At 41.1% G+C, this 24,870-nt stretch overlaps 3 protein-coding genes across 5 annotated transcripts; 1 reads left to right on the top strand and 2 right to left on the bottom strand.

Moving 5' to 3' along the window:
• Window positions 1-1,801: 1,801 nt before the first annotated feature.
• Window positions 1,802-6,113, top strand: LOC126982189 (DNA replication complex GINS protein PSF3-like). The gene is made up of 4 exons (XM_050834036.1): window positions 1,802-2,235; window positions 2,493-2,634; window positions 3,116-3,245; window positions 3,576-6,113. Exons 1-4 carry the CDS (start codon window positions 2,115-2,117, stop codon window positions 3,801-3,803), a joined length of 621 nt encoding a protein of 206 aa, XP_050689993.1. The 5' UTR covers window positions 1,802-2,114; the 3' UTR covers window positions 3,804-6,113.
• A 1,960-nt stretch (window positions 6,114-8,073) lies between these two features.
• Window positions 8,074-24,335, bottom strand: LOC126982187 (acidic fibroblast growth factor intracellular-binding protein-like). Of its 3 annotated transcripts, XM_050834031.1 has the most exons (10): window positions 24,060-24,335; window positions 21,658-21,856; window positions 21,276-21,395; window positions 20,244-20,351; window positions 19,571-19,816; window positions 18,839-19,096; window positions 15,120-15,137; window positions 10,730-10,899; window positions 9,983-10,036; window positions 8,074-8,664 (listed from the first exon to the last, which is right to left on the bottom strand). In XM_050834031.1, exons 1-8 carry the CDS (start codon window positions 24,142-24,144, stop codon window positions 10,821-10,823), a joined length of 1,113 nt encoding a protein of 370 aa, XP_050689988.1. In that variant the 5' UTR covers window positions 24,145-24,335; the 3' UTR covers window positions 8,074-8,664; window positions 9,983-10,036; window positions 10,730-10,820. The 3 variants fall into 3 exon arrangements, with proteins under 3 accessions (XP_050689988.1, XP_050689989.1, XP_050689991.1); XM_050834032.1 differs by lacking the exon at window positions 9,983-10,036; XM_050834034.1 differs by lacking the exon at window positions 15,120-15,137 and having other exon boundaries at window positions 24,060-24,309.
• Window positions 8,807-9,925, bottom strand: LOC126982188 (uncharacterized). The gene is made up of 3 exons (XM_050834035.1): window positions 9,645-9,925; window positions 9,348-9,545; window positions 8,807-9,248 (listed from the first exon to the last, which is right to left on the bottom strand). The coding sequence occupies exons 1-3, from the start codon at window positions 9,923-9,925 to the stop codon at window positions 8,807-8,809; spliced, it is 921 nt and encodes a 306-aa protein (XP_050689992.1).
• Window positions 24,336-24,870: the final 535 nt, after the last annotated feature.

Raw genomic sequence — 24,870 nt, 5'->3', positions numbered from 1 at the left:
ACTGCAAATGGATTTAGTTATTTGAGTGAAGGACATAGTTTTTGAGTCGGAAATTGGTAAATATGAGGTTGAGTACGACAATCAGACAACGATGTCATGGACCCTTCTCTCTCTCAATATCACCTTATTTTCCTTCCTGGCACTAATTTACATGGTCTATCAAGCTAATTCAACGTTTAGAATATATTAGAGTAGTCAGTCGCTGTCATAAGAGATTAGTTAATTAGTTTTGAGTTTCATTATGGATAGATACCTCCCACACACCCTATTTTCCACTATTGCTCTTATTTATATACTTTCTCTTCCTATTTTGACATTTTCAGTATTTTAAAAGAGATGTTTATCGTCAAAAAGGATTAATATATGAGCTTTGAGTTTCTTTGTTCATCTCAGCGGGACACAAACTCATATTTTCTTCTCTAATATAAAACACACACGATTATTCTTATTACCCCAATGATTATAATATCTTAGGCTATTTATTTATCATTGTAGGATCATTTAATTTGTCTGAAGAATATATTTAATTTTTTTATAATATTTGACAGACGCGCGGGAGATCTCATATTTTCTCCTCTAATATAAAACACACACGATTATTCTTATTACTCCAATGCTTATAATATCTTAGGCTATTTATTTATCATTGTAGGACCATTTAATTTGTCTGAAGAATATATTTAATTGTTTTTATATAATATGTGGCACAAACAAACGCGCGGGAGATCAACAACAACAACAAACTTTGAATCCTCGGAGGGAAATCTTGTGGAAACTTCCGATAAACTTCCTCTAACTTCCTTATAGTGACTCGTACAAACGTCTAAGTAAATGGAGAGATAAAACAGTGAGTGAGGAATAAAAGGAAAACTATAAATAAGGGATAAAACCGAGAAAAAGAGGGAAAAAGACGAAGATTAGGCGGGTCAGGCAGCCACCATCAACGTTCTGCTCCGAGGAAATCTTGTGAAAACTTTCGAAAAACTTCCTCTAACTTCCTTATATGGACTCGTACAAACGTCTAAGTAAGTGGAGAGATAAAACAGTGAGTGAGGAATAAAAGGAAAACTATAAATAAGGAATAACACCGAGAAAAGAGGTAAAAAGGAGGAAAACAAGACGGACCAGCTACTAACAAATTTCGAATCCTCTGAGAAAATCTTGTGGAAACTTCCGAAAAACTTCCTTATATTGACTCGTACAAACATCTAAGTCAATGGAGAGATAAAACAGTGAGTGAGGAATAAGAGGAAAGCCATAAATAAGGAATAACACCGAGAAAAAGAGGTAAAAGAAGAAAATAAGACGGACCAGCTTCTAACAAATTTCGAATCCTCTGAGAAAATCTTGTGGAAACTATCGAAAAACTTCCTCTAACTTCCTTATAGTGACTCGTACAAACGTCTAAGTCAATGGAGAGATAAAACAGTGAGTGAGGAATAAAAGGAAAGCCATAAATAAGACATAACCACCCAGGAAGAAGGTAAAATAGAGGAAGATAAGGCGGGTCAGGCAGCCACCATTGAACTTCTGCTCCGAGGAAATTATAAAAAGTTCTTAAAAATCTTCCTCTAACTTCCTTATAGGTACTCATACAAGCATCACAATCCATGGAGGGACAGAGCAGAGAGTGAGACATAAAATCAAGACCATAAACAATGAATAAACACCAGGAAAGAAGGTAAAAAGGAGCAAAATAAGACGGACCAGCCAGCCACCATTAACCTTCTGCTCCGAGGAAATTATAAAAAGTTCTCCAAATCTTCCTCTAACTTCCTTATAGTGACCTGTACAAACATCTAAGTCAGTGGTGAGACAGAACAGAGAGTGAGAAATAACATCAAGACCATAAATAAGGAATAAACACGAGGGAAGAAGGAAAAAAGAAGGAAAATAAGACGGACCAGCCAGCCACCATCAACCTTCTGCTCCGAGGAAATTATAAAAAGTTCTTCAAAATCTTCCTCTAACTTCCTTATAGTGACCCGTACAAACATCTAAGTCAATGGTGAGACAGAACAGGGAGTGAGGAATAACATCAAGACCATAAATAAGGAATAAACACGAGGGAAGAAGGAAAAAAGAAGCAAAATAAGACAGACCAGGCAGCCACCATGATGAATTTCCGCGGTCTCCATGGTCCCAGCTACTACCCGGGCTACCTGAGCATGGACGACATCCTGGCCACGAACGAGAAGCTGCCATGTAAATTCGAGAGGACGGTCGTTGGCTTGGGTGAGTCCTATGGGGGGAAGGAGGGAGGGAGGGGGGGGGTCCTACTGCTACTATTACTATTACTATTAACTATTCTTTTCTTATGACTTTGACTATTATTATCTCTCTCTCTCTCTCTCTCGTTTCCTCCTCCTTCCTCTAATACTACTTTTCTTTTACCACTTACACTACAATTACTTACACTACTATATCTCTCTCTACTACAGCCACTACTACTACTACTACTACTACTACTACTAACTCCATTATTCCTTCAGGGTTCCTCGACTCCTCAAACCAAAGCAAGGACCTGGAGAAGGGCGCCCAACTGGAGCTTCCCTTCTGGCTGGCGAGTGCGCTGGGGCCTCGACGGAACATTGTGTCCAGCCAGCTGCCGCGTGTCTTCAATGAGAGATACAGGTGCGGAGAGAGAGAGAGAGAGAGAGAGAGAGAGAGAGAGAGAGAGAGAGAGAGAGATGAAAAGTTGATTGATATAATGACTCTTAACATCTTCCTTATTTAAAATTATACATCCTTTCTTTTTGCTTTAAATAATGGAATACAGATCCTGGGAGAGAGAGAGAGAGAGAGAGAGAGAGAGAGAGAGAGAGAGAGAGAGAGAGAGAGAGAGAGAGAGAGAGAGAGAGAGATGAAACACTTTTTGTCATTATTTAAAATTCTGCACTTATCTTCTTCCTATTTAACCAATGGAGGACAGGTGCTAAGAGAGAGAGAGAGAGAGAGAGAGAGAATGAAAAGTTCATAAAATAATATAGAACACTAAATATCTTTCTTATTTAAAAGCAAACAGCCTTCTTTCCTTGCATCATGACTGAAAAAATTTAATACATCTTCCCCATCTTATAGTAAATACCATACCATACACAATACATACTTCCAGAGAGATCCTCCGCGCTGACGCCAAGCTGGTCGACCTGCACTCCCTCTCACCCTACTTCTACGAGTTCGGCCGCCACCTCCTGCCACTCATGAAGAGGGACGCCAACGCTCTCGGCAAACTGCTTGTTGATGTAAGTTTCTTGAGTTATCTTCTATATACAAGAGCAACATTTAGCAGGCTTATTTTTACTTTTTCTTTCTTTTCTATATCATCTTTGAGCTGTGTTTGTTTCTCTCTCTCTCTCTCTCTCTCTCTCTCTCTCTCTCTCTCTCTCCAAAACTGCCCCCTTTTCTTTTCAAACTTTTCCTCAAACTATCTTTTTTTTACAAGAACAGAACTTTGTGGACTATTTTATATTTTTCTGCTTTACTATTGGCTCTGAGTTGCTTTCATCACGGTAAAATAAATAAATAAAATAAAATATAGTTAAACAACACCGTCACTATTTCCCATTTGCCAGACCCTAAAGAACAGGCTCCGAGGGGTGATGGACGCCTCGCTGAACTGCCTGGACGATGAGGCTACCGGGTACAAGGCCAACCTGGACCAGCTGGAGCGCTACCTCTTCCACACGGGCCGCAAGACTTTCCACGACCACCAGCTCTGGCTCGCACGACGCAGCCACATCATCAACGCAAATGCCAACGCTCACCTCTACGGCAAACGCAAGCTGTCGGAGATTAGCTAGCGGTGCCTTGGTGTTTGTTGTCGTATATCTTCTATTTTCTGTTTCGTAATCTTTTCTGTTTTTATTTTTATTTTGTCTTTTAATGTCTACCGTTTTTCCGGCCCTTTGTTTTTAGGGAGTGCAAGTTGTCTGAGATTAGCCAGCAGTGTCTCGGTCTTTGTTTTCGTATATATCTTCTATTTTCTGCTTCGTAATCTTGTCTGTCTTTATTTTGTTCTGTCGTTTATTGTTTAGTTTTCCCTTCGCTATGGTTTTAGGAAGTGCAAGTTGTCCGAGATTAGCCAGCCGTGTCTCGGTCTTTGTTTTCGTATATATCTTCTATTTTCTGCTTCGTAATCTTGTCTGTCTTTATTTTGTTCTGTCGTTTACTGTTTAGTTTTCCCTTCGCTATGTTTTTGGGAGTTGTCCGAGATTAGCCAAGGTTGTCTTCGGCTTTTTAACTTTCTCCTTTTTCATATCTTTTCTCTTTCTGGTACAGTTTTTCGCTTCATATACCTTTGGGAATGCGAGCGGTCATCTGTTTTAGCTTCTCCTCCTCTCCCTTTTCCTCTCCTCTCTGTGTTTTTTAATCTTTTCCATCTTCTCTTGTTGTGTCTCCTCTCCTTCATCTCAAATCTTTCCTTCTCTTTCTACAATAAGTTTTCGCCATATGTACCTTTGGGATGCAAGCGCTCATTTGTTTTTGTTTTCTCTCCTCTCTGTGTTTTATAATCTTTTCCGTCTTCTTGTTGTGTCTCCTTCTCTCCTTCCCTTTTCCTGTCTACTGTTTTTACGTTCCTATATTTTTGGGAACGCACTGTAGGAATTAAGTTAGCATTGTCCTTCTCCTTCTTCCTTCATCTGTGTTTTATAATCTTTTCCATGTCTGCTTGTTATGTCTTTTCTTCTCTTTTCATGTCTACTGTTTTTACGTTCCTATATTTTTGGGAACGTACGCTATCGGAGTTTAGTTAGCATTGTCCTTCTCCTTCTTCCTTCATCTCTCTGTGTTTTATAATCTTTTCCATGTCTGCTTGTTATGTCTTTTCTTCTCTTTTCATGTCTGCTGTTTTAATGTTCCTATATTTTTGGGAACGCACACTGTCGGAGTTTAGTTAGCATTGTCCTTCTCCTTCTTCCTTCATCTCTGTGTTTTTTTTAATCTTTTCCATGTCTGCTTGTTATGTCTTTTCTTCTCTTTTCATGTCTGCTGTTTTAATGTTCCTATATTTTTGGGAACGTACGCTATTGGAATTTAGTTAGCATTGTCCTTCTCCTTCTTCTTCCTTCTCCTCTCTGTGTTTTATAATCTTCTCCATGTCTGCTTGTTATGTCTTTTCTTCTCTTTTCATATCTACTGTTTTTACGTTCCTATATTTTTGGGAACGCACACTGTCGGAGTTTAGTTAGCATTGTCCTTCTCCTTCTTCTTCCTTCTTCTCTGTGTTTTCTAATCTTCTCCATGTCTGCTTGTTATGTCTTTTCTTCTCTTTTCCTGTCTGCTGCTTTTACGTTCCTATATTTTTAGGAACGCACACTATCGGAGTTTAGTTAGCATTGTCCTTCTCCTTCTCTGTGTTTTATAATCTTCTCCATGTCTGCTTGTTATGTCTTTTCTTCTCTTTTCATGTCTGCTTGTTATGTCTTTTCTTCTCTTTTCATGTCTGCTGTTTTTACGTTCCTATATTTTTGGGAATGCACACTATCGGAATTTAGTTAGCATTGTCCTTCTCCTTCCTTCTTTCCCTTCTTCTCCAGGCCTTACAATATTTTCACACTTTCTCATTTCCCATTTTCCCTTCCTCAAGATCGAGTACTATCACATTATATTTTAACCTTGTATTTTAACCGACCCTGATAGCCTTTTTAACAAGTCAGCTCATGTAACCCTTCTGCAGCTAACACCAATTCTCATTTTCTTATGCGTTCTGACAGCCTGCCTCCTTGGTAAACAGTAAAGGAAACTCTGAGGACAGCTAAGGTTGTAAATAAACTATACCTGTCCAAACTCTCTATAAACTACACCAAGGTAAACTAATCCAGCTAATACCTGTCTTCATGAAATCAATCCCATTTCCTTATGTGTTCTGAGAGTCTGCCTCCTTGGTAAACAGTAAAGGAAACTCTGAGGACAGCTAAGGTTGTAAATAAACTATACCTGTCCAAACTCTCTATAAACTACACTAAGGTAAACTAATCCAGCTAATACCTGTCTTCATGAAATCTATCCCACCTTTGCATTATATGAAAGGCGAAATTTGGGTTACGAGATACTTATAGGCATAGGAAATAGTTTTGTAAAGGTGTATATAATAAAGTAATGGATTTTTAGTCATGGTTGTGAGATTCCTTGATTTAACTAAGCCTTAATTTTACAGGGACATCCTAATTATATGTCTTTTTTTGTATCTCTCCAATGTATTATGTCTTTCACCTTCTCTGCTTTTCATAATGTGGTGCCCAGAAACACGATTAGCCTAAGGAAACTAGCAGGTCAAAGTTTTAATAGTCACTGAAGGGAAGGGATGAGAAACAAACAGCCCATTGTACATTGTTTATATATATTTCCACAGTCGCTCAGACCTCATTACGGCTTGCAGGGGCTGACGGGAGGTAGGAACAACACCCCACGCCATGAACCTTCTTTCCCCCTTGATACCTTAGACACAGAATACCCTACATCAGCCTCCTCTTGACAGCTCATTTTATTTAGCGGCAAGGGCAGTGGTGGCAGGTATCGGTGACAGAGTTGTGGACACGATACTGTTTTGTTGTTGTTGTTATGTACAGATTTTATGTTTGGTGTGTGATGGCAGTGAGTGTAGTCTTTGAAGAATGTGAAAATTATTAGTAAGTGAAGGATGGTTAAGAAATGCTTGAAAACTATACTGTTACTACTACTACTACTACTACTACTACTACTACTACTACTACCTCTACTCTCACTACACCAATATAATATAAAGCATCACTGTTATAGTCCTGTTTTATGGGACACTATTAAATAAAGCCACACACACATATATATATACATACAAACATATCCATGACACCCGTTCCGCTTGTTAACAAAATACATAAACAGGTCAACCGTGTACAGTGTGTGTGTGTGTGTGTGTGTGTGTTACATCCAACCTGTGTAGTCGTGTAAATAATGGAATTTCGACACATTTAATTCTTGCCGACCCTTTGATCCATTTAGGAGTACACAGTGAACATTGCATTTGGCACGAGTCTGTACAGGCATAGCAGGGATGGAGACAATGGTTGGTATCATAAGACTTTCGCTTCTCACATCAGCTGTTTCTAAAGGCCAAAGATGGGTCAGTCAGGTTCATGGTACAGGAGAAGGGTCACTCTACCACCAGGGTCATAAAACTACCCCTGGAAATGCCCACAACTCCTACGAAAGCCTTGTCAAATAGGTGTTTCTTGAGGTTCACGGTACAGGAGAAGGGTCACTCTACCACCCCTGGAAATGCCCACAACTCCTATGAAAGCCTTGTCAAATAGCTGTTTCTTGAGGTTCACGGTACAGGAGAAGGGTCACACTACCACCAGGGTCATAAAACTACCCCTGGAAATGCCCACAACTCCTACGAAAGCCTTGTCAAATAGCTGTTTCTTGAGGTTCACGGTACAGGAGAAGGGTCACTCTACCACCAGGGTCATAAAACTACCCCTGGAAATGCCCACAACTCCTACGAAAGCCTTGTCAAATAGCTGTTTCTTGAGGTTCATGGTGCAGGAGAAGGGTCACACTACCACCAGGGTCATAAAACTACCCCTGGAAATGCCCACAACTCCTACGAAAGCCTTGTCAAATAGGTGTTGTTGAGCAGCGAAATGTCTTATGATACGATCCAATATACACTCAAGTAACAACCATGTACACACACTTAAGGCGATGGATGGGTTTTACAATACAGACTCCGTTTATTTGAACAACCTTCGGTGAAATAACAAGTACAGAGTTGCTGTTCACTCGGCTGACACTCTGCCCTCCAACAAGGTTTCAACAGACTCCATTTACACTGTTAACGAGTAACACCTGTATTCACAACTATGTACACCTGTTTGGCTGGCTGTAAACACTGGCTTGCAGATTTGCAAATTTGGCCCGTCGCTGCTACACGGTAAAGCCACAAATTTGGCCCATCGCTGCTACACGGTAAAGCCACAAATTTGGCCCGTCGCTGCTACACGGTAAAGCCACAAATTTGGCCCATCGCTGCTACTGGGTTAAGCCTGTTAGTAGATATAAATTTCCCAATATAATAAGTTTTGTTAGTAATACACAACCCTTTCCTTTCATGTCCCATACAAACAGTGTTCCTGCAAAACATATTTTTAACATAACAAATTACAATGTTTTCCAGGAACACAAGTTTGTCTGTGATGTGAGTCTGTGGACAGAACTAAGTTAAGTGTGTTGTACAGCCTTCCTGCGCAGCCCTCCCTCACACACAATGCAAATACGGTCACCTGGAAAGTCACAGGCGCGAAAAACAGTCCACTATTTAATTTTCTCTCTCCATAACCTATTTAAATTTTACTGGGTAGCGCAGACAAAGTTTATTCTCTCACAATGACGCAATTCTTTAAGTCTTGTTCCTTGCCTCATGCCTGCGATCACTGACTCACGGAGACCAACACAGGACACGAACCGAAGACCCCAAGGTGTGAATGACTGTGTGGTGACCGACTCGGCTATGGGGTGTCCTGACGAGGGGGTACAGGGCGTCAGGGGCTACCTACTTACTGTGTTGCCTAGGGTACCCGTCGGTGCAGCCCGGACTTTGCTGGAGCCGAGACGCGTGAGCTCGGTCGGCGCTCAAGCAGCCAGATGCATTATGTTAGTCTAGGCTTAACTGCCGGTGAGCTGGAGGGAGAGGAAGACAGCGGAAATTAACGCTGGAATGAATATGAGTAGGTAAGATATGAGTAAGTGAATAAATCTAACTCATTTTTTCTACCATTTCTTTTCCGTCAGTAAAAACAAAAAGGGACAAAATGGAACGAAACTAATAAATAACTGATAAATGATATATACTAACTAATTTTTCCACTATAAACAATCTTGATTTTAGCCCCTTGGCTGTGGATTTCCTACAAGAAGACATCACCAAGCTACAGGAGTGGACCAAAAAGTGTCTGCTACAATTCAATGAAGAAAAATGTAAAGTCCTGCATCTTGGGAGGGGATGTCCAGCACACCAATACCACATGGGAAACACTCCACTATCCACCACAGACGCAGAGAAAGACCTGGGAGTGTATGTTACCAGGCTACCAGTGAAGGGATATCCAGCACACCAATACCACATGGGAAACACTCCACTATCCACCACAGAGGCAGAGAAAGACCTGGGAGTGTATGTTACCAGGCTACCAGTGAAGGGATATCCAGCACACCAATACCACATGGGAAACACTCCACTATCCACCACAGAGGCAGAGAAAGACCTGGGAGTGTATGTTACCAGGCTACCAGTGAAGGGATATCCAGCACACCAATACCACATGGGAAACACTCCACTATCCAACACAGAGGTAGAGAAAGACCTGGGAGTGTATGTTACCAGGCTACCAGTGAAGGGATATCCAGCACACCAATACCACATGGGAAACACTCCACTATCCACCACAGAGGCAGAGAAAGACCTGGGAGTGTGTGTTACCAGGCTACCAGTGAAGGGATATCCAGCACACCAATACCACATGGGAAACACTCCACTATCCACCACAGAGGCAGAGAAAGACCTGGGAGTGTGTGTTACCAGGCTACCAGTGAAGGGATATCCAGCACACCAATACCACATGGGAAACACTCCACTATCCACTACAGAGGCAGAGAAAGACCTGGGAGTGTATGTTACCAGGCTACCAGTGAAGGGATATCCAGCACACCAATACCACATGGGAAACACTCCACTATCCACTACAGAGGCAGAGAAAGACCTGGGAGTGTATGTTACCAGGCTACCAGTGAGGGGATATCCAGCACACCAATACCACATGGGAAACACTCCACTATCCACCACAGAGGCAGAGAAAGACCTGGGAGTGTATGTTACCAGGCTACCAGTGAAGGCGAAATCCCTGACAATCGCAGCGGACGGGTTGAATATCACGTCTACCATATACAATGACGACTATTACAACTTCACTTTCCGACACTCCTGCCTTGACCTGCTTACCTGATGCGGCCGAGCCCTTATTCTTGCTTACGAAGAGGCTGCACCTTCTGGGCACTGTATGGTGACAATAACAAGCATCATGACCTTATCTCTCGCTACGGAAAGGCAGGAACAAGGTCTACAATGGACTAGGTAATTATATATACATGCATAGTACTGGTATTTAAAACTACACTGTCTTTCACTATATGTGGGTGATAGTTATGAGGGGTATATTTAATTGACTAGCTGAAATACATGCGTGAATGATTGATTGAGTGATTTTTATGTATTTACAACACACACACACACACACACACACACATCTTTCCTCATCTCTTTCCTTAACTTCCCTTCCCTTCCCTTCCCTTTCCTTAACTTCACATTCTTTCCCTTCCCTTAAATTCACTTCCTTTCCCTTCCCTTCCCTTCCCTTCCCTTCCTTTCCCTTCCCTTACCTTCCCTTCCCTTTCCTTAACTTCACATTCTTTCCCTTCCCTTAAATTCCCTTCCTTTCCCTTCCCTTCCCTTCCCTTTCCTTCCCTTCCATTCAAGCTTCCTCCCTTCCCTTCCCTTCCCTTCACCTTCTTTCCCTTCCCTTCCAATCCCCTTCCATTCAAGCTTCCTCCCTTCCCTTCACATCCCCAACCCTCCTCACACACACACACACACACACACCTTCCTTTCCCTTCCCTTCCATTCAAGTTTCCTCCCTTCCCTTCACATCCTAACCCCCCCCCCACCCCACCCCCCCACACACACACGTACCGTCGTTCAGCGTGTGTCAGTCCGTCGCCGGCAGCACCACCTTCTCCTGCACGGTGGCGGTGCGAGTGAGGCGTAGGGGCGGGGCGTGGCGTCACGAGTGGTACAGCTGCGACACACACACCCGCATCGTGTTCATGTAGCGCTCCCACGTCAGGCGGAGCGAGTGGTCACTATGGGGGGGGGGTGGCGGCGGAGGAGGTGGAGTTGGGGGGGGGAGGGGAGGGGGGAGAAATGGTGGAGTAATTAGTGTTTTCTTGTACTGGTTTGTTTTGATTATTTCTCCTCTAACTGGCTTTATTTATTTTTCTTTTACGAGGTGGAAATAAACGGTAGGAAGTTCCGTTAGTGTTTTGTATGAGCGGAAATTGATTATATTTACCTCGTTTTAATTTATTTTTATTTTTTTTGTCACTATACTGTTTTGTTTTAATTATTTGTCTTCTAATTGGCTTTTTTTTATGAGGCGGAAATAAATGTTAGAAAATTCCGTTAGTGTTTTGTATGAGCGGAAATTGATTATATTTACCTCGTTTTAATTTATTTTTATTTTTTTGTCATTATACTGTCTTGTTTTAATTATTTATCTTCTAATTGGCCTTATTTTATTTTTTTACAAGGCGGAAATAAATGATAGAAAATTCCGTTAGTGTTTTTAATGAGCGGAAATTGATTATATTGTACCTCATTTTAATTTATTTTTTATTTTTTTGTCTTTTTTTTAACGCATTCATATATCCAAGTTTTAATATTTACTGGTTTCTTTCTATATGTCTTTCTCAGTAATTCATATATACGTCAATTTTTACTAGAGTCCTCCCTTGACCATCTCCATTTTCTCTTTCCTGGTCGTGTGTGCTAATTTTCGAAGGCTAAATAACTTGTCTTTGGAGGGCTGAATAACTTGTCTGTGGAGGGCTAAATAACTTGTCTGTGGAGGGCTAAATAACTTGTCTGTGGAGGGCTGAATAACTTGTCTGTGGAGGGCTGAATAACTTGTCTGTGGAGGGCTAAATAACTTGTCTGTGGAGGGCTAAATAACTTGTCTGTGGAGGGCTAAATAACTTGTCTGTGGAGGGCTGAATAACTTGTCTGTGGAGGGCTAAATAACTTGTCTGTGGAGGGCTAAATAACTTGTCTGTGGAGGGCTAAATAACTTGTCTGTGGAGGGCTAAATAACTTGTCTGTGGAGGGCTAAATAACTTGTCTGTGGAGGGCTGAATAACTTGTCTGTGGAGGGTTAAATAACTTGTCTGTGGAGGGCTGAATAACTTGTCTGTGGAGGGCTAAATAACTTGTCTATGGAGGGCTAAATAACTTGTCTGTGGAGGGCTGAATAACTTGTCTGTGGAGGGCTGAATAACTTGTCTATGGAGGGCTGAATAACTTGTCTGTGGAGGGCTGAATAACTTGTCTATGGAGGGCTGAATAACTTGTCTGTGGAGGGCTAAATAACTTGTCTGTGCAGGGCTAAATAACTTGTCTGTGGAGGGCTGAATAACTTGTCTATGGAGGGCTGAATAACTTGTCTGTGGAGGGCTGAATAACTTGTCTGTGGAGGGCTAAATAACTTGTCTGTGGAGGGCTAAATAACTTGTCTGTGGAGGGCTAAATAACTTGTCTATGGAGGGCTGAATAACTTGTCTGTGGAGGGCTAAATAACTTGTCTATGGAGGGCTGAATAACTTGTCTGTGGAGGGCTGAATAACTTGTCTATGGAGGGCTGAATAACTTGTCTGTGGAGGGCTAAATAACTTGTCTGTGGAGGGCTAAATAACTTGTCTGTGGAGGGCTAAATAACTTGTCTGTGGAGGGCTAAATAACTTGTCTGTGGAGGGCTAAATAACTTGTCTGTGGAGGGCTAAATAACTTGTCTATGGAGGGCTAAATAACTTGTCTGTGGAGGGCTAAATAACTTGTCTGTGGAGGGCTGAATAACTTGTCTGTGGAGGGCTAAATAACTTGTCTGTGGAGGGCTGAATAACTTGTCTGTGGAGGGCTAAATAACTTGTCTGTGGAGGGCTAAATAACTTGTCTGTGCAGGGCTAAATAACTTGTCTGTGGAGGGCTGAATAACTTGTCTGTGGAGGGGTGAATAACTTGTCTGTGGAGGGCTGAATAACTTGTCTGTGGAGGTCTAAATAACTTGTCTATGGAGGTCTATATAGCCTCTCTTTCCAGGTCATGTGTGCTAATTTTGGAAGGCTTAACAACTTCTTTTTCTGACCTTTCTACAGTTCTTTTATTTGGGTCTTTGTCTATGTAATCATTCATGCATTCCTTACCATATTTATCTTTCTGTAATGTTACCGAGGGCTTTTAAAATTGGTTCTCTGTAAAGGGTATCAGCTAGCTCTAAGTCTATTTATGTAGCTAAGCACTGTTTGCTTAATTACAATCTATTCATGTATTTACAATTTATTAATCTATTTATTTTTTTATTCTATTCAATGTTATTAATTTATTTACACTCTGCACTTAACTCCATCAATTTCTCTTTAATATGATCTAAGTATTACTCTTTGGTGTATGTATTAAGCTATTTACATCTACTTACAAGTTTGGCGAACGTTTTCAAATCTGCTTCTTTTTCCGCAATTTTTCATTATTATTATTTTTTTTTGGGAGGGGGAGGTTAGCTATTTACAGGTCACTGGCTATTAGTTCGTGTATAAGGTGACTGTTACTGAGGAGAGAGGTTAACGGTCTTTCCCGGTTAGCCAACAAGAGTGTGAATTTGATGTAATTTCCGGAGAGGGGGAGGGAGAAACTATGCTGGGAGAAAAAGTTAATCATATGCCTCACTCACACGAACCCTGATGAAGCTGTCTTGTGAGTGTGTATATGAGTGCGTGTGTGTGTGTGTGTGTGTGTTTGTGTGTGTGTGTGTGTGTGTGTGTGTGAGGGAGGGATACCTTTGAACACACTGGACCCCAACACACTCTGACATGATCCAGAAACAAACCAACCCTGATGAAGCTGTCTTGTGAGTGTGTATATGAGTGTGTGTGTGTGTGTGAGTGTGTGTGGGAGGGAGGGATATCTTTGAACACACTGGACCCCAACACACACACTCTGACATGATCCAGTAACACACAAACCCTGATGAAGCTGTCTTGTGAGTGTGTATATGAGTGCGTGTGTGTGTGTGTGTGTGTGTGTGTGTGTGTGAGGGAGGGATATCTTTGAACGCACTGGACCCCAACACACACACTCCAACATGATTCAGTAACAAACGTCTGATTTTCCAAACGTCATCAACAGTTCCGTGGGTGACTTATCTATTTCGACACATTTTTCAAGGCGTGGTCATCTGGTTTCGCTGAGTTTTCTTAACATATCTTTTTCCAACACTTCCAGCTAACTCCATCCCAGGCATAGAGGGAGACAGCCAACCTATTTATCAAACATCCTATCAGTCTCCATCAACAGTACTGCGGGTGATTGATTTATTTAAACACATTTTTCAAGGCGTGGTCATTTGGTTTCACTGATTTTTCTGAACATAACTTTTTCCAACACTTCCAGCTAACTCCATCCCAGGCATAGAGGGAGACAGCCAGTCTACCCACGGAACTGTTGATCAACGCTAATATGACTTTTAAAACATCTGGGAAAAGTGCAAGGGAGGGTTTGGCCCTGATAATGTCCTTGTGTCATTTACCAGAGGGCCACATGTCACCATTCACACACAGGGACTAAGGGCCATTTTCAGTCACTCTATTTTGATCGTTACCAAAACTGGGCGATGGGGTAGTGGCAGCTGTGGGGTTAGCCTAGCCCCGCACCTTACCACACATTCTCAACAGCTCTCGTTTCCTCTGCAGCCTCCACTACCCCAAAGGCCAGTTTCACGTGGAAAATTATAGCGTCGATCGCCGCCATTGGTAACGATCAAAACAAACCGTGACTGTAAATGCGGCCCTAGGTGAGGGGAGGTGCTGGAGGTGCTGTCTTACCGTGCCGCAGATGCCCAGGAGCACGGACACACTCGGAACGGATGACGAGGGAAGACTAACTATTTTTATATTTTTTTTTAGACATCAAAGGAAACGGCTCAAGGGCAACAAAAAGGGCAACAAAAAGGGCACAAAAACAGAAAAGCCCGCTACTCGCCGCTCCCACAAAATTAAGGAGTAGCCAAAATTCGTCAGTTAGTCAATTTCGTGTTTTTCTTCCCTCGTGAAAAGCCGACCTCCACTCAACCTGTCTTTTATGGAGTGGTGTGAGTGCGTGCCTGTATAGAACTGGTCCACTCCGCATGCAAGGCTAAGTGTGTTACGGGGTGCCAGTGTGGGGTGCAAGGCTAGAGTTTTACCGTGCTGTCCTGACCTATACAGCTTAAGGCGCCCCCCTCTCTCTCTCTCTCCCCGTCCCTCAGTGCTGTCCTCACCTTTTTCCTCTGTGTTTTCTTGGGTTGGGAGTGGAAGGAGCAGGACGACAGAATGAGAAAAAGAGTTAAATGCCAGATCACACGACATGCAGTCACGTACAGCCGCCAAAACTAAATATACAGCATTAGGCTATCACAAAATAACTCTCACTTTACCGTATATATGCAAGTAAGCCACAGATATCGACACGGAAGCAGGAATCATCAAACATATCTTGAATTAATGCATATAGAAGGATAGAGAGCAGATTAACCACAGCCCCGGCACAAACCCTAGCTAAGAGATACCCAAGTTTAGCACCAGGCGAAAGGGGGTCACTATAGGGGGTTCACAGAAGCGGGAATCATCAAATAAATCCTGAGTTAATGCATATAAAAGGATATAGAGGAGATTAACCACAGCCCCGGCACAAACCCTAGCTAAGAGATACCCAAGTTTAGCACCAGGCGAAAGGGGGTCACTATAGGCGGTTCACAGAGGTGGGAATCATCAACTATATCCTGAGTTAATGCATATAAAAGGATAGAGAGGAGATTAACCTTAGCCCCGGAAGAGAGCCTAGCTAAGAGGTATCCCAGCTTAGCACCAGGCGAAAGGGGATCACTATAGGCTGTTTACAGAGGCTATCACAGCACCTCTGGGGAAGGGTAGGGAAAGGGCACTTAGCTTGGGGAGGTGTACTGGGGTCTGGGCAAGCAAGGGAAGAAATACTGGGGGATCGTTTTAGGAATAAGGGGTAACTTTTAACCGTTTTACACTCAGATATTTAAAAAGGGGACATCAGGGACCCAAATAAGCAGAATAGAATGTTAATACAGCCAATCAACATGCACCTATTGACAGGCTGGTATATGCTGGGCCAATCAGGGACAGGCTCTCAGGTGGGCAGCCAATCACAAACAGCCTGGGGTTAGTATAAGACAGGGGAGAGCGACTAGGCTATGACAAAAAGGGTGCGGAGGGTTAAATTTAAAGCTGTCTTGCCGGAAGTAGGAAAAATGGACGGAGGGATCGGAAATTGAGGGAAAAGTTGAGCGAATGTGGGATCTTGATGGGGAATTGGTTTTTGTTATTGAGGGTTTGTGAAGGAGAGCAGGGAGTCAGTTTTAAAAGATGCCTTGCCGGGAGTGAGAGAAAATGGACGAAGGAATGGGAAACTGAGGTAAAAGTTGAATGCATGTGATATCTTGATGGGGAATTGGTTTTTGTTATTGTGGGATTGTGAAGGAGAGCAGGGAGTTAATTTTAAAAGCTGCCTTGCCGAGAGTGAGAGAAAATGGATGCAAGAATGGGAAACTGAGGGAAAAGTTGAATGCATGTGATATCTTGATGGGGAATTGGTTTTTGTTATTGTGGGCTTGTGAGGGAGAGTAAGGAGTCAATTTTAAAAGCTGCCTTGCTGAGAGTGATAGAAAATGGATGCAAGAATGGGAAACTGAGGGAAAAGTTGAAGGATTGAGATAACTTTTAGGGAATTGATTTATGTTACTGTGGGTGTGTTAGGGAGACATGAAAAGATCGTTTGAGTGAATAAAGAAAAGTTGGAAAGTTTCATTTAGTCGGCGCAACATCTGTGGTCATATGCCGGAGAGAGACATAAGGGGAAGGAATTATAGGAGAAGGGAAAGGAAGTTGTGAGAATAGTTCCATGTTATTTCTTTACCTGCATAACAAGGCTGGACTGGGGTAATTTAGTGGTGCCCTGTGTAATGTGAGAAAAAGGCTAAATAGGCCTATACTGACAGCATTTTGTCAAGTATACTGTCTCATTATTAAGGAGCTTGTGAGAATAGGCTTATGTTAATTGGGGGATGGGTAATTTAACCTGGTAGCCGCGATGGGACAAATTTGTGGCTTTACCGTGTAGCAGCGACAGGACAAATTTCTGCCATGATATAAACCCCCAAAAAATAGATGACGCATAATCTGATCACAAATGCGTTGATATATATTATGAAATGGTTTGCATGAGTGATGATTTTGTCTCTGTATTCTTGCTTAGAGGGACCATTAAGAAATATGATCCCCTCCTTCTATCTCAAATCTATTCCACTCTGCTTTCCTAATTCCCAGTCTATTGTTTTTTCTACTCTAAAGCACTCCAGTTTTCTCCTAACCTTAAAAAGTGCAAAATAAAATGCATAACTGTATAAAACATCAAGAATTTAGAATATATAACGTGAAGGAGAAATATATATAAACAGTTGTGCAATGAAGATGAGCATGCTTCGTAGAGAAATGCCAAGAATTTAGAATATATAACTTAAGGAGAAATATATATAAACAGTTGTGCAATGGAGATTAGAGTGCTTAGTAGAGAAATGCCAAGAATTTAGAATATATAACTTAAGGAGAAATATATATATAAACAGTTGTGCAATGAAGATTAGAGTGCTTAGTAGAGAAATGCCAAGAATTTTGAATATATAACTTGAAGGAGAATTATATATAAACAGCTGTGCAATGAAGATAAGCGTGCTTCGTAGAGAAATGCCAAGAATTTAGAATATATAACTTGAAGGAGAAATATATATAAACAGTTGTGCAATGAAGATGAGCGTGCTTCGTAGAGAAATGCCAAGAATTTAGAATATATAACTTGAAGGAGAAATATATATAAACAGTTGTGCAATGAAGATTAGAGTGCGTGGTAGAGATATGCATTCATCGGCTCAGCTCCACAGTCAACACACACACACACACACATAGATATATCCACAATAGAGTGACACATATGCTCTTCTTCTATATGTAAACACAGAGGTAGAGATATAGAATAATACATAGATATATCCACAATAGAGTGACACATATGCTCTTCTTCTATATGTAAACACAGAGGTAGAGATATAGAATAATACATAGATATATCCGCAATAGAGTGACACATATGCTCCCCACGCACAGGCACATCACAAAGCTAGACTCTGCATGCATTCATTTTAAAACAGTCTTCCGCTAAAAGGAGACAGATTGAGAGAGAGATAGAATAATAAGAAGCAAATTAGAGGAACCTTATGAAATGATTGTTGGAAACTGGACTACCTTCAGATATGCATAGTGCTTGAACCTTAATACAAACTCGTGCAGGAACGACGGACATGAGAAATTTTCTGGAACGTACCAAAGTAGAAAAAGAAAAAGGAGAAAGAAAGAAAAACAAAGAAAGAAAACAAATGCAATGTAGAAGTTCACATCAGCTGAAAAATATTAACTAACAGCAGTGCCTCCAAGAGCTCTACGCACCTTGCAATGACGTCGAAAGCAGAACCGGAAGAAGAAATAAGAAAAAAAAATAGAACATACAGAAAACATTAAAGAAATTACATCACCAGAAAAATATCAACAAACAACCTTCTCGCCATTCTTCCGAAGCTAACGTGCCTTGCCGTAAGATCGAAAGCTGAACCAGAAGTAGAAGGAAGGAAGATAAATAAAGAGAGGAGAAAAGAAGAAAATACATTGACAAACAGAAACAGTTCAATCCTACCTTGCCAAAATGTCGAAAGCAAAACCAGAAGTAGAAGGCAGTGTAGGAAAAAGATTAATAAAGAGAGAGAGTTGAGAAGAAAAACATTGACAAACAGAAACAGTTCAATCCTACCTTGCCAAAATGTCGAAAGCAAAACCAGAAGTAGAAGGCGGTGTAGGAAAAAGATTAATAAAGAGAGAGAGTTGAGAAGAAAAACATTGACAAATATAAACAGTTCAATCCTACCTCGCCATAATGTCGAGGGCGGATCCAGCCTCAGCATACACCTTCAGAAAGATCTCCAGCTCCGGCGCCCTCCACCGAGCCTGGCGACACGGCTCCACGACTCGCTCCACCGCGTCCACGAAGAAGTCCCGGAGGTCACGCGAGTTGTTGAGGGAGCAGCCGATGTTTATGATCCCTCGCGAGTATGTTTTGAAGTTGCTTTCGACCTCGGAGCACATGCGGTCAGGGATCTTGCCTCGTAGGTGACTTAGGGTGACGCTGTGGTGGTGGAGGTGGCGGTGAGAACAAGACAAGGAAAGAAAATGTATCGACAGGTAAAGAAAATCGATTTAATTCATGTGATATGCGAAGACAAAAGAAGTTAGAGAAAAGTTATATTGACACCTTCCTAATTTTTACAACAAAACGCGAAAACAAAAACAAAAACAAAAATCTGAACCTTCGAAACCCTTTACCAGCAAGACAGAAAATAAAATAAAATAAAATAAAGTAAAATAAATGAAAATAAAATCAACACCTTCAAAAAAAGACAAAAAGCTGAAAGACAAATATAAGAAAATAAGAAAAATATCAACGCACTTCAAATTCCTTTAAAAAAAAAAAAAAAAAACAAAAAAACAGGAAATTAAAAAAAAAATATTGACATACGAAGAAAAAATAAATCAAAACCTCAAAAAACTTCACCTACACAACCGAAACCAAAAACAACCAAAAAACCAAACCGCCACCTACTTCCTGTGCTCCTTCTCCCGGTCGATGAGGAGCTTAAAATCCCGGAGCTCGATGAGGAAGTCTCGGTCGAAGTCGGTGTCGTCCCTCATGTCCGGGGCGGCAGTGGGAGCGAGGGGGCTTGCAGTGGTCCAGCTCGACATCATCAGCGACGCGCACACCGAGAAGTCTTCGAAGGTGAGGTAGTTGAGCTTCCGTTTGCTGGTCTCGAAGCGGTTGTTTATGATGAAGACGATCGCCGCGTATTTTCTGCGATTGTGAGGAGATTGTTGATGTTGTTTTGTTGTCGTTGGTGGTGGTGATGTTAGTATTAAAATTTTGGTTGTTAATTGAATGCGAAAAATGTCACAGTCACCCCAAAAAAAGACTATAAGGATGTTTAATGATGAAAAAAGTTTATTATTATTATTATTATTATTTTGCCGTGCTTTCATTCATAAATTTCAATGCCTGGTTAACCTTTTCACCTTAACCAGACCCCCCCAAAAAAATATAAGGATGTTTAATGATGAAAAAAGATTATTATTATTATTATTATTATTATTATTATTATTATTATTATTTTGCCGTGTTTTCATTCATAAATTTCAATGCCTGGTTAACCTTTGCACTAGTTCTCCATTACTTCTACTACTACTACTACTACTACTACTACCACTACTACTACTGGACTTACTTAGCCAGGGGTAGGGGGAGCAGGAAGGCCGACTGTATGTTAGCCACGACCGATCCCGTCATCTCGTCCACCAGTTTGAAGATCCGCTTAACATTATCGAACTGACGCCTGGAAATAAAATAAATAAACAAATGAATAAGTAGATAGATAAGTAGATAAATAGATTGATGTTGACTGTTAACTGGTACCATATGAGAAGCTGCTGATGTTGATGATTGTATGTTTTTATTTTCTGTTGACTTGTTATGAGTTTCAATAGGTTAGTTTGATTTTATTCTGGATATTAATAGAAAAAAACAGCAGAAAATATACGTAAAAGTGGAATTTGTTGCTACGTTATATAAGAAGAGGAGGAGTTTGAGGACAGAAGAAGGAGACCGACAAACAAAACAAGACGAGCAAAAAAAGGAACAAACTCACTCGGTACAAAAAAGAAAAATCAGAAACAAGCTTAACGAACACTAATAACGAGGTCAGGTAATCAATTAGTTAAGCATTTTTAAACCACAGGTGTTAATGAGGTCTTAATTAGTTCACCTGGGGTCTGGATGTGTCAAGGTGTTGCTGTTGTTATTTGTAGAAGAAGAAGATGAAGAAGAAGATGAAGAAGAAAAAGAAGAATGAAAACAAAGGTACAGAAATAGATAAAAGAAATGAGGGAGAGAGAGATAGATAGTGTCATAAAGAAGTAGATAGATAGATAGATAGAGAAGATAAAGAAGGAAAGGAAGAAGAAGAAGAAGGAAAAGTTCGGAAACTGTGATAAAGACATAGACAGAAAAAAAGACAGGGGTAATATAGTGACTGCTTAACAAGAGAAATTTATGTGTATCGAATATGTGCAATAAAAGAAATAGAATAGTGTGTGCTGAGAGTGAGAGAAGAGAAAGAAAACGTGGTGAGTTAAGGGGAGACTGAAGAAATGAAGGTGGAGAAAACGAGAAAGAAAATGGTGTGTGTTATGGGTCACTACGGTAATATATTCAGATAGAGATGATAAAGAAGGAGAAGAGGGTGTAGGTGATGACTTACCGACACGACCGCAGCAGCACACCCGTCTTCTCCGCCACATCGTCCAAGTCCTTCCTGGTGCGGCCCGACAGCTTCTTGCCGATGATCTCGCGGATTACGATATCGTCAAACTCGTAATACCTGGAGAGACGGAGATTGAATGACGGAATGGGATAAGAAACTACATCAGAAAATACATGAGAGATAAATGGAAAAGATGAAGAAGAAGACAAAGAAGAAAAATAAATAAATGAAGAAAATGAAGAAAACAGAAGAGAAAAAAACAATAATAAGAAAACAAAGAAGAAAATGAAGAAAAAAAAAATAACAAGAAAATACAGGCTAACATATAACTTAATACTACAGAATAGCACCCACAAAACAACCACCACCACAGCCTCACTTCTCAATCACCAAGCGCTGGATAGCCGGCTCCAACTGGAAGGTCCACTCCTCGGCCAGCTTGGTAGGCGTCAACAGTAACTTCTCCAGCATGCCAAAGGTGCGGTAATGGTCCCCAGTGTCTGAGGCTAACAGGTCCTGCGCCGCACCCCATACCTCTAGCTCCCCTCGCTGCTGGAGAACAGACACGCACTCTACCACTGGGGGATGGGAGGTTATCAGTGTTATTTTTTACAGTAACGGAAGTAGCGCAAAGGAGAAGATAAAAAACAAAAGAAGGTAAATTTTCAGACTTTCAACAACATCAATCCGATTTCCCAGCTCTCGCTATGCACAAGAAAATGGATTACAATAAGGTCTCAAGTTATTTAAATCTAGCATAATGACAAGGAGTATTTATTCTTTGTAGAGTAATGGAAACAGCTCAAAGGAAACATGTGAAAAATAAAACAAGGTGAGTATCCAGTCTTCACTCCGGTATTTTAAATAACGAAAAAGGTATTATTGCAGAAATGAATAATACGAAACCAATAGTACTTACAGAAGACCTCCTGTAAGTATCATTAATTTCTGCATTATATATTATCAATTTCTGTAAAAATAATACGCAACAGAGCCATGATATGTTGAAGAGCAGACTGAGATCAATAAGGAAAAGATATGTCAAGCACCTGAGTGAAGATGGTGGTGGAGGAACATCGGTTTTTCTCTTCCACTCCACTTCTCTTTTAATCTCCCTCTCCACTTCTCTTTTAATCTCCCTCTCCACTTCTCTTTTAATCTCCCTCTCCACTTCTCTTTTAATCTCCCTCTCCACTTCTCTTTTAATCTCCCTCTCCACTTCTATTCAATCTCCCTCCACTTCTCTTTAATCTCCCTCCACTTCTCTTTTAATCTCCCTCTCCACTTCTCTTTTAATCTCCCTCTCCACTTCTCTTTTAATCTCCCTCTCCACTTCTCTTTTAATCTCCCTCTCCACTTCTCTTTTAATCTCCCTCTCCACTTCTCTTTTAATCTCCCTCTCCACTTCTCTTTTAATCTCCTCCACTTCTCTTAATCTCCTCTCCACTTCTCTTTTAATCTCCTCTCCACTTCTCTTTAATCTCCTCCACTTCTCTTAATCTCCCTCTCCACTTCTCTTTTAATCTCCCTCTCCACTTCTCTTTAATCTCCCTCTCCACTTCTCTTTTAATCTCCTCTCCACTTCTTTTAATCTCCTCTCCACTTCTCTTTTAATCTCCTCTCCACTTCTCTTTTAATCTCCCTCCACTTCTCTTAATCTCCTCTCCACTTCTCTTTAATCTCCCTCCACTTCTCTTTTAATCTCCTCTCCACTTCTCTTTTAATCTCCTCTCCACTTCTTTTAATCTCCTCCACTTCTTTAATCTCCCTCCACTTCTCTTTAATCTCCTCTCCACTTCTCTTTAATCTCCCTCCACTTCTCTTTAATCTCCCTCCACTTCTCTTTTAATCTCCTCCACTTCTTTTAATCTCCTCTCCACTTCTTTTTAATCTCCCTCTCCACTTCTCTTTTAATCTCCCTCTCCACTTCTCTTTTAATCTCCCTCTCCACTTCTCTTTTAATCTCCCTCTCCACTTCTCTTTTAATCTCCCTCTCCACTTCTCTTTTAATCTCCCTCTCCACTTCTCTTTAATACTCCCTCCACTTCTCTTTAATCTCCTCTCCACTTCTCTTTAATCTCCTCCACTTCTCTTTTAATCTCCCTCTCCACTTCTCTTTTAATCTCCCTCTCCACTTCTCTTTTAATCTCCTCCACTTCTCTTAATCTCCCTCCACTTCTCTTTAATCTCCTCTCCACTTCTCTTTAATCTCCTCTCCACTTCTCTTTAATCTCCTCTCCACTTCTCTTTAATCTCCCTCTCCACTTCTTTTAATCTCCTCCACTTCTCTTTAATCTCCCTCTCCACTTCTCTTTTAATCTCCCTCTCCACTTCTCTTTTAATCTCCCTCTCCACTTCTCTTTTAATCTCCCTCTCCACTTCTCTTTTAATCTCCCTCTCCACTTCTCTTTTAATCTCCCTCTCCACTTCTCTTTTAATCTCCCTCTCCACTTCTCTTTTAATCTCCCTCTCCACTTCTCTTTTAATCTCCCTCTCCACTTCTCTTTTAATCTCCCTCTCCACTTCTCTTTTAATCTCCCTCTCCACTTCTCTTTTAATCTCCCTCTCCACTTCTCTTTTAATCTCCCTCTCCACCCTACTTCTCTCCCTATCCTAAAGCTTACAATTATTCAACCATGTGACAGGTGCACAAAATCAATTAACACCTGTCAGGAAAGTAATCAAGTAATCAAGTAATCGCGTGTCTAAATTTCTACCTGGTTGTCACGTCATGGTAAAACGTAATTAAAATCCGCTCTCTCCCTCCATCCCTCTTCTCACCTGAGTATCCCTGCACCCAGAGCTCAAACACCTCCTGGTCTATTATCGTGTAGTTCCCCACGAAGATGTCCACGTCGGGGATCATGCTGACTCGGTGCTGAGGCCGAGGAGGACGGTGCTGAGGCAGAGGACGAGGAGCGTGCTGAGTGCTGTCTTGATCACCCGTGCTAGATTATCGTACTCAGAGCCTCGTATTTACCGGTTTCTGAGCCATAGCTATTGCCAAAAAACACCAACAATTAACCATTTTAACGATAAATATATATGAAGGCAGTTATTTGTGGTCGGGGAGGCAGTTTTGGGGTCGGAAATCGGCAAACATGGGAGGCTGAGTACGACAATCTAGCAACGTTAGTACTGATGATGACGATGATGCCGCGTGAACGTTGTTTTGGTGCGAGTCATGCATTTTTACGGCACACAAATATAGGAAGTAAGTCTGAGTATTTTAGAGCATCAAAAAGCTCATATTACGCCTTACTTGTTGTTTATTAGTGTTATTTATATTATTCATCGCTTGTATGACTCATGCTGACTCGATGCTGAGGCTGAGGTGGGCTGAGTCCTAATGTTGATGATGCTGAATGGACATTGTTTTGGTATCATGCCTTATTTTATCATTCATCAGTGTTAGTTATATTACTGATCGTATGTGTGACTCATGCTGACTTGGTGCTGAGCCTGGCAAAGGATGCTGAAGGCTGATGATGACAATGATGCTGATGAGAGGTTGTTTATGTTTTGGATCAGATATTCTAACGGCACTAAAATAAAAAATACTATATATATGGGTTTTAGAGCATCAGACAAC

This window comes from Eriocheir sinensis, chromosome 50 (genome assembly GCF_024679095.1).
Source record: "Eriocheir sinensis breed Jianghai 21 chromosome 50, ASM2467909v1, whole genome shotgun sequence".
Classification (NCBI taxonomy): domain Eukaryota; kingdom Metazoa; phylum Arthropoda; class Malacostraca; order Decapoda; family Varunidae; genus Eriocheir; species Eriocheir sinensis.
Note: the sequence above shows the minus strand (reverse complement) of the source record. Positions and strands in the feature narration are given on the sequence as shown.

Excerpts from the sequence above, each read along its gene's own strand:
- LOC126982189 (XM_050834036.1), top strand. The coding sequence starts at position 2,115 with ATGATGAATTTCCGCGGTCTCCATGGTCCCAGCTACTACCCGGGCTAC. Across the intron at positions 2,236-2,492 it reads GAGGACGGTCGTTGGCTTGG|GGTTCCTCGACTCCTCAAAC; the intron begins GTGAGTCCTATG and ends TTATTCCTTCAG. Across the intron at positions 2,635-3,115 it reads GTCTTCAATGAGAGATACAG|AGAGATCCTCCGCGCTGACG; the intron begins GTGCGGAGAGAG and ends ACATACTTCCAG.
- LOC126982188 (XM_050834035.1), bottom strand. The coding sequence starts at position 9,925 with ATGGTAGACGTGATATTCAACCCGTCCGCTGCGATTGTCAGGGATTTC. Across the intron at positions 9,546-9,644 it reads CTGGTAACATACACTCCCAG|GTCTTTCTCTGCCTCTGTGG; the intron begins GTCTTTCTCTGC and ends ACACACTCCCAG. Across the intron at positions 9,249-9,347 it reads CTGGTAACATACACTCCCAG|GTCTTTCTCTGCCTCTGTGG; the intron begins GTCTTTCTCTAC and ends ATACACTCCCAG.
- LOC126982187 (XM_050834031.1), bottom strand. The coding sequence starts at position 24,144 with ATGATCCCCGACGTGGACATCTTCGTGGGGAACTACACGATAATAGAC. Across the intron at positions 21,857-24,059 it reads CTGGGTGCAGGGATACTCAG|TGGTAGAGTGCGTGTCTGTT; the intron begins GTGAGAAGAGGG and ends CCCATCCCCCAG. Across the intron at positions 21,396-21,657 it reads CAGCGCTTGGTGATTGAGAA|GTATTACGAGTTTGACGATA; the intron begins GTGAGGCTGTGG and ends CCGTCTCTCCAG.